Here is an 8,424-nt window from a genome sequence, read left to right on the forward strand (position 1 = left end):
TCTTGAAAATCCACTTGAAATTACCTCAAATTGCCCTTAGGCCTTTAAGCACATGGTAAGGCTAAGATATATGTAAACTTTGGTGACTTCTTTTGTTAAATACTCTTATAGTGCATCTTAGTTTTCTTATTCAGAAGATTTTTTTTCCTTGTGCTCAGCTGTGGTTATGTGCACTGGTGTTTACACATATATGTACAAACACACACACCCACAGCAGAAGATTCAGAAAATCCACCAGGAAATCTGTGTTGCCAATCTTATCAGATGTTTCTGGAGGTTTTAGGAGTTTAGTTTACAGTAAAATAAGGACTTGGGTGCAGGTTTACAGGAGAAGCTGGGGCAGTTGTAGAATTCCTTTCAGCATCAGTGAAGGCACAGGTGCTCTTGCTTCTGTGGTATATTAAGATCCCATTGATGTGCAGCTCTCCCCTCCCTGCCCTCTAACCAAACCCTGAAATGAATATGCTTCCAGCAGGTAATGCCATCTTGCCCTCATTAGAGAGGTAATTTCACACAGAAATGAGCCAGTTTGGGTACCATTTTTTTTTTTTTTTTGCCTAATGCCTTATCATGCAAGTTGTTATGTGGCCTTAGCACACCTCAGCCCATTTTTGGATTATGCTTTTTTTGTGATGTTACATCGGAATACAAAGGTCATGGCTACGGAAAACCAATTAAGCAGGAGAGAGTTCACATATAGAACACCACCTCTTTGAGAGCAGAGGACAGACTAAGAGGTCTTTAGTGAAATTCCTACATTTCTTTAAAATCTGCCCTTTATTGCTCACCTGTTAATATAGCAGTGGGACAGGTTCTTCCTGCATATGCAGAGGAGATTTGGTCCCGGTGTAATAACTCCTTGGTCTGTGTGTTAAAACGCTGGGTCAGTTGCCACGTGCAGCATTTTTATCTGGAAATGGCCCCAGCATTACTGAGGATGAGTATCATTTGTTTGTTTCCAGCTGGAGTCCCCACGGCAAACAGAGGAGCACAGGTCCAAGCTGCTGTCCACGTACAGCACCGAGTCGCTGTACCAGGCTAAGCGCAAGTGCAACGCTGCGCAGGAATTCGATATTGACTTGCATGAAGGAGAACTGGTGGCTGTTGTGGAGCAAAAGGACCCCTTTGGAAGCACAAGCAGATGGCTTGTTGACACAGGAAGTAAGTTCTCTGCACAAATATCCCAATAACAGCTTCCCTTTGGGATATTGATTTCTTTTCATTCTGGCCCCATCTGTTTGCCTCTGTCACACTGACAGCTGCATAAAACGGTTGGTTTTGAAATTATTTTAGCGGCGTTTTGATGTTTATTTATTTTCTGTCTCTTTATTCTGGTTTCTAGTCCTCACAGGGTATGTGTATTCCTCCTTCCTGAAGCCATACAATCCAGCCAAAGCACAGAAGGATGTAGCAGAAAATGGCTTTGGTGATGATGATTTTGATGACATCAGCCTCTTTGTCTCTTCACGGCCCCCTGCTGACAGCAGCACAAGCAGCCCAGGGTACAAGAAGAGTGACAGCAGCTCACCTTTTCACTTCTGTGAAAATCCTTCTATCAATGGCACGGAGACTGGTGCTCTTCAGGGTATGGATGATCAGCAGGTAAGTATGATACACACTGCGGCTGTCTTCTTGTTGTTCCTATTTAAAATCCAAAATTATACTGTTAGTAGTTTAAATGTTTTCCTTTCAAACCAGAAAAGAGTGGCACCAATCTGTCAGTGTGGTATAGGAATTCGTTATTCTCTGCTCTTAAATAGCTGTGAGGTAGGAAAAGAGAATCAGTTAAACTGTGAATTGCAGTCCCGTGTCACAGAAAGCACTCTTGCATTATCCCACCCCATGTATACCTCAAGGTTCTCATATGGAGCAGGACGTTGCAAAATAGCTCAGCTTGGGGGATTTTTCAACTTACTGTTGATAAGAAAGCTGTGACAAGAATGCTGATCAGCAAGGCACAGAAGTGACCCATGTGCCACATTTGAGCACAGGAGCTTTAATCACAGGTGATTCTCCATGTGGAAACCTTGCTGAAAAATCCTTCATGCAACCCATGGGCACTTGGTGCAAGCTGAAAACCTTACCAGTGCTGCAAGGTGATGAAGTCTTGGAGATTGGTTTGTCATGCAGAACTCCCCAGATGCTTCAATTTTACTTTTTATTTTGGCCCCATCTATAAATTTCAGGCCATGTAGTTGAACGCTGGTTTGTACATGTTATTACATTTCTGTATACAGAACTGCTACTGACACACAGATACACAGTAACATGTGGCTACACTTCTCAATTCTGATTTTTTTTTTTTTTGTGGCTTTTCTTTTTCAGATCTTCTATGCTGTTTATGCATTTCAAGCTAGAAGTGATCAAGAACTCAGCCTTCAGGAGTACCAGAGGGTGAGGATACTTCGCTTTTCCGACCTGAGCGGCAATAAGGAATGGTGGCTAGCTGAAGCAAAAGGTCAGAAGGGATATGTACCATCTAATTATCTAGGGAAGATGACATATGCTTAGGAGAGGAATGGCCTGTTGAGCCAGACTCCCTGAAGCAGACAGAATAATCATCTGTTAGGTTTGCTGCAAGCAAAGCAAGCTCACAAGTGATTGACAGAAGCCATGGTATCCAGCACACAAATGATACTGAGAACCTCCATTCTCCAAAAGCCATCACCTTGTCAAGACCTGAGGGAGGAAACATTTAACAGGAAGACTGATTCTGATTAACATGCTGAAGAGCTTGCTTTTCTATTACCCCATAATTTTCTCTTTTGTCAAAGCGTCATACATCAAGACTCAACCTACAAGTACAAATCACAGATGAAATTACATTTTTCTTCCATGATATTTAGCAAATAATATTCAAGATGAAGAGAATTAGCCTTGAAAAAGGACAAATTCAGTCATCAGGGATACTGTAGGCTGAGTTGTTCCTGAACTGTTATCTCAGTGAACACAGACACTTCTTAAAACTTGAGCTTTTTTGATTGTCTGTTTTTATCCTCAGCTGCTTTTGTGAAGAACCTTTTTTATCAGTGGAGATTATTGGATTGGGAAAAGAAAAAGGGCTTTAATTTAAAGGAAACATTTCAACATTTGAGACATACCAGGTGTGGTGGTACCAGTGACTAGTCCCAGGGAAGAAGGTATGTTTAGTTTAATATAGAAATGCAGGAAGGAAAAGAGGGGGCACTAGAAACAGGTACTGTGACATAAAGCAGACATAATTTTCAACTGAATTACACAACTGCTTCATATGGTAGAAACAGTTTGTAGCAATATGGAAGTGCCCCAGGTTTGAAATCCACATACATCTCCACACTAACTGCTTTAGTGCAAGATCTGTGTAGTGAAATGAAACCTGTGTTATTAGTCTTGGGAAATTTACTAGTTAAAAAGAAAAAAGAAAGAAAAAAAGAAGTCAAGTGATGCCTTTCAGTTAACATTTAGTGCCTCTTTGATTGCTTAAGTCAAATGCAGGGATCATAGTATCTAGTTAATAAGTTTCTTTAGGTTCATTGACTGCAGTGATTTCTAGGTCAGGCTGGTGCCCTGCACTTAAGACAGACTGAATGGTGACAGCAAACAGAAAACATCTCCTTGTGACTCTCACTGGTATCTGAGTGCTCGACATGAGGTATTTCACCACAGCAATGCCGAGGTCCTCTAGTGATTAGCAAAGACCTGTGCAAAGCACTGCAAAAGGAAACAAAAAAAGTGATTATGCCTGCTGCAAATAGTGTAACTGAAAGTAAACTCCTGTCAGGTATTTTCTGGTTTGCATAATGGCTTGTACTGATTACAAAAATGACAACACTGTTACAATCAAGGGGGTGTGGGGGGGGGCAGGTTGTGTTGATGGTTGAGGGCAAACAGAAATTGTTCTAAAGCTTTTGTCTGAGCTTCTACTTCCCATAGTTTGAAGAGTGAGGCTTGAAGATAAAATGATTCAAAATGCTTAGTGAGATGTAATAGAAAATAACCTGTCAGCAAAAAAAGGATGGGCAGTTAGGGCACAAAAAAAAGTTAGGGCAGTTGCTACGCACAATAGTTTCTGCTATGCTAATGAACCTGGTTTCATTTTCTTTAATGTCCTCAATTTTCAGATTATTTTCATAGAAGGGTAGAAAAAGTTGTCAGTCTTGCTCAGAGATTGAATGCAGCAGGGGATTACAGAGATTAAACCTGAAATTTGTGCTGGATTAAATCATATGATAGAGAAACTTCTAGAGTTCTCAGAGATAGATATCCAGAATCTGGTGTGGGAATCTCTGTGTACTACTGCTATCCAGTGAGCATTATTTTGCTTTATTGTACATCATCTCAGGCACTTAAATCTTGATGTTCTCATAGCAAGCAAAAAGGGCTCTCAATAATTTAATCAATTGATTTAGCTGCTTTTATGGAAAGCTTCACCTTTATTTAAATGAAGAAAATAAAAGTGCAGAGGGAGTATCAGCTTGGAAGAATGGACTGAAAGACTCACCGCTACCCTTTTACTGCTTTGGCTTTTATAATTTGAGATTATGGGGAAAATACACACACGAAGGTTTTCAGCTCTGTCTTACAATTTAGAATATTTTATATGTAGAAGATCTATACTTTGCAATAGCTGAAACAGTTTTAGAAATGACTGAATTGTACTTAATAGGCTTAATGTAGTCATGTAAGCACAATGATGAAGTTTTTATTTCAGACAGCAAAACTAATCAAGGGAAAGAGGAAAAAAAAGATTTCTGAAGTCTTAGTGCTGAGAACTCAGCTTGAGTCACAGGAGAGCTCAGATTTTGAGTGTTAGGTACATTCCCCATGAAGAATCAGACTCTGTGAAGGTGTCTCAAAGAGTACTCAAATGCTGCTCTCCAAAATATAGGTATCCTGATCCTGAAGCAACAAGGAATGAAGGATGAATATACTGGAGTTGACCACATGAATTTCTGGGGGACCTGGGAACTCCTAGTAGGCCAAATGAAATCCCTGTAGGATTAGGATCCATAATAATTTTTATGTTGTGGGATAATTATATTACTTTATTGTAGCCTTGTAACTTGGGATCCAGTAAAAGTATGTAATTAGGTACCCAGGTGGATTGGCTTAGTCCATTTCAGAAATTCAAATTGTTAGCCATTATCATTTGATACTATGAATATATCGCAAACTTTTATTTTTAAAACAGGTGAACGCAAACAGCAACTGCAGAAAATTAAGAGATGCTCCTTGAATCTAAAGCCTTCCAAATGAAGGATTTACAACAATTCATGTTAGAGTTGCTCAGTCATATTTTTGTTAAGACAGTGTTTGAATACTAGAAACTGAGCTGTGTTAGGGCTCCAGAAATTCGTAAGAATATGCAATGGTTTTGCCACTGGATTTTTTTTTTAGTATAGGGAAGGTTACAGTATTCTAAGAGATTTCTTATTCTCATTAATGACAAAACTAATTTATTTTGATTGAAGCAGGGACAGGCTGCAGTTTGCTGGATTGATCTTGCATTTGTTCAAATGTGTGTTTTACTTGAGCTGTCGTGACAATAAATATGTACAAGTACTTCCAAGATTGGGTCCACTAAAACTGAAGTGCTTCTCCATTCAGGGAATATTATGTGTTGCCATTGATAACCTGGAACCCAGAAAATGTCCAAGCCAGTACACAGCAGAGTCCATGGCTCTGACCTCTGGCACCTCTGTGCTTCACCGTCTTCCCTTTGGCTGGGTGATCTTTGAGCAGGGTTTCAGCTTTTCAATGCAAACACAGACTGAAGAATTATTCCTTCTGACTTTTCATCTTTGGAAGCTTCACTGAGTAATTACCTCCTTCAAACACTAAAGTATGCTTTTGCTGTCATTTTAAGATAGCTTTTAAAAATGAAGATAGATGAAGCGGACCTACCACCTGCACTAGGAAACACAGCCATGATAATCCTTGTTCCCATAGATCTGTTACTGATAATTCCTATTACAATATTGTTGGGAAATAGTAAAAAAAAAAATCTTCTTTTAAATTATTGTAATAATAAAAATCTATTTTTGTAAAGATGTTTCTTCTTATTATTTTTTTAAACATGATGTTTTCCAGAAGCAAAGAGCTTTATATGCTATCCAAGATCTGCCTGCAAAGTTAGCAGAAGAAATAGTTAGTTGCCTCAGAGAAAATGCTGCATTTCTAGGATCCATCCTAGCTTATTGATCAATACATTAGATCTTTTCAAGCACTATCGAAAATACTAAGAAAGCTTAAAAATACACTTCAAGGTTCCAGATGTCAGCATAGCTCTGTTCTTTTCCAGCTGCTTCTGAGATTGTGACTACTACGAGCTGTAGTAGATAAAAGATTTTAAACCACACAGCCTTGTGTTATACCTTTCTAGACACAGATATCACCAGCATCCAACTAGAAGGAGCACTCATGGAACCAGAGTAACCTATAATTTCACATTACTGAGGGTATCAGAAGTTGGGCATCTATGAAAAAACCATCCTATTTAAGTGGAAGTAAAATACTACCACACCCATCTCTAAAACATTTAAGAAAAAGTCAGGTAGCTATTTTTATAGTAAATCACAGAGCAATTTGGTTTGGGGATAGAAAAATCACAGGACTATTTTCCAGTTATTTTTACAAAATAGGAGGCATGCTTCTCAAATTTCAGACGGGCATTCCTTCTTCCTGCCCTACACTACATTCCTCAACCTGACGCACAACTTCAGTCAAACAAGCCTGTAGAACAGACTCCCTTCCTGAAAATACAGTTGTTAATTCCATCCTAACTATAACATCAAAGCAGAAAGCAACTGTTCCCTTCAATCTTCTCTATTTTTCAGCAGTGCCTATCTAACATATTCAAGCTAAACACTAAAAGACCTGGTCTGTGCTATAAATCCTTTCTGATATAATACTTCAAAGAATCACAATCCTAACTGACATTTTTATACCAACAGAAGATGACTTTGTATTTCATTTAGGAAGCTGGGAAAGTTACAGTGGAAGAAAGTCTTTTGCTGATGCAAATTGTACCTGTATTGCAGATTTTGCTAATGCAGTGCTATCGATGAGTGCAGCCAGACTTGGCCTTATTAGAGGGAAAAGAAAGGCACAAAAGGCACAGCATCACTTATTTCATTCTGAATGGAGGGGCCCTACAGTCCATCCATGCCAGTTACAGATGCAAAGACACAGGGCACACTTGAATCAGGTCTCAGGAGTATTCTAAATGGCACCAGCTACCACAAGTTGAAAACAAGGATCGTTCTTTTTCTGCCAGTGTTCACCTCATTGTGCCTTAAAGTAATGGGCACAGTTGAGATGTAAGCTCCTGCACTCTCACCAGTAAAGCTTTATGTTCAGAGGCAAGACAGAGGCACCTAGCACCTTGAACACTCCTCTGGGAGCAGGTTTTACTACTGGAATGAACACTTCACGTAGGAGCACTTGGCCATTTGAAGAATCTATCTTCACACTACTTCTTAGTGTAGGCAACAGTCTTCTGATTATCACTTAGGAAGAAAATATCCCTTCTGTTTGCTAATGGAAACTGCATCAGTGTCTTTTCTTACTATGCTACCATTAAAAACCCTCTGCTGGAAAGGAGGAAGGATGGGCTGATCAAAAAGCAGTAGAAGTTCTGGATTCCTCCTCCTCATGCTGTTATTTTTACACAGCCCTGGAAGCTGCAGGCACTGTAAAGATAAAACCTTTCTTTTTTTTTCCCCTCCACAGGAAATAATAGCTGAAAAAATATGCAAATTTTCCAGGCAGCTGAGGCAATCGTGAGTAAATGAAACTATTCCTTTGGCTGTGTAAGGAACTTTAGCCTAAGTCTTAATTGTGGAGAAAGGAAATGAGGTATGGGAAATAGCTGCCACGTGCATCAAGCTTTACACACACTTAAAATACAGGATGGTAAAGAAAAACAGAAGCTTTCACCTACCTATGCCAGTCTGTGTGGTGGGTTGACCATGAACAGATGTCAGTGCCCACCCCAGCTGCTCTGTCACTCACTCCCCTCCTCAGCTGGGTGGGGGGCAAAGAAAATAAGATGGAAGGGTCACAGGTCAAGATAAGGGGCGTGAGAGATCACTCACTAATTATTATTATTATGGGCAAGACTCAGCTTTGGGAAGATTAATGTGACTTATTACCCATCAAATCAGAGTATGATAAGGAGAAAATAATACTGGCCATGCAAACCCAATACAGTCCAAGATGTTTTCATGTTTAGAGATGCTCCCCTCATCACAGAAGGAATGGAGGGAAATTGCCACGTGCTGGTCACAGAGAGTAAGACTCAAGGTCATTTTCCAGTGGCACCCTTGAGCCTATTCTAAGCTGAACACAACCTGGAGCAGCTGGGATGAAGAGAGGGAGCACAAACCATGAGGAACAGCTCAGGGATAACAGTGGAGAGCTGGAGTACCTGATACTTTTCAAATA

General features: G+C 39.9%; 1 protein-coding gene across 1 annotated transcript in view; it reads left to right on the top strand.

The window, feature by feature from the left end:
- The window catches only part of ARHGEF38 (Rho guanine nucleotide exchange factor 38), a 36,398-nt gene extending 33,887 nt beyond the window's left edge, over window positions 1-2,511 (top strand). Inside the window, exons 12-14 of the mRNA XM_041484274.1 lie at window positions 963-1,161; window positions 1,343-1,602; window positions 2,326-2,511. Of these exons, the coding sequence (XP_041340208.1) occupies window positions 963-1,161; window positions 1,343-1,602; window positions 2,326-2,511 (645 nt within the window). The remainder of the gene's footprint in view (window positions 1-962; window positions 1,162-1,342; window positions 1,603-2,325) is intronic.
- The last annotated feature ends 5,913 nt before the right edge of the window (window positions 2,512-8,424 follow it).

Source organism: Pyrgilauda ruficollis, unplaced genomic scaffold (assembly GCF_017590135.1).
Source record: "Pyrgilauda ruficollis isolate IOZ18807 unplaced genomic scaffold, ASM1759013v1 scaffold65, whole genome shotgun sequence".
Taxonomy (NCBI): Eukaryota; Metazoa; Chordata; class Aves; order Passeriformes; family Passeridae; genus Pyrgilauda; species Pyrgilauda ruficollis.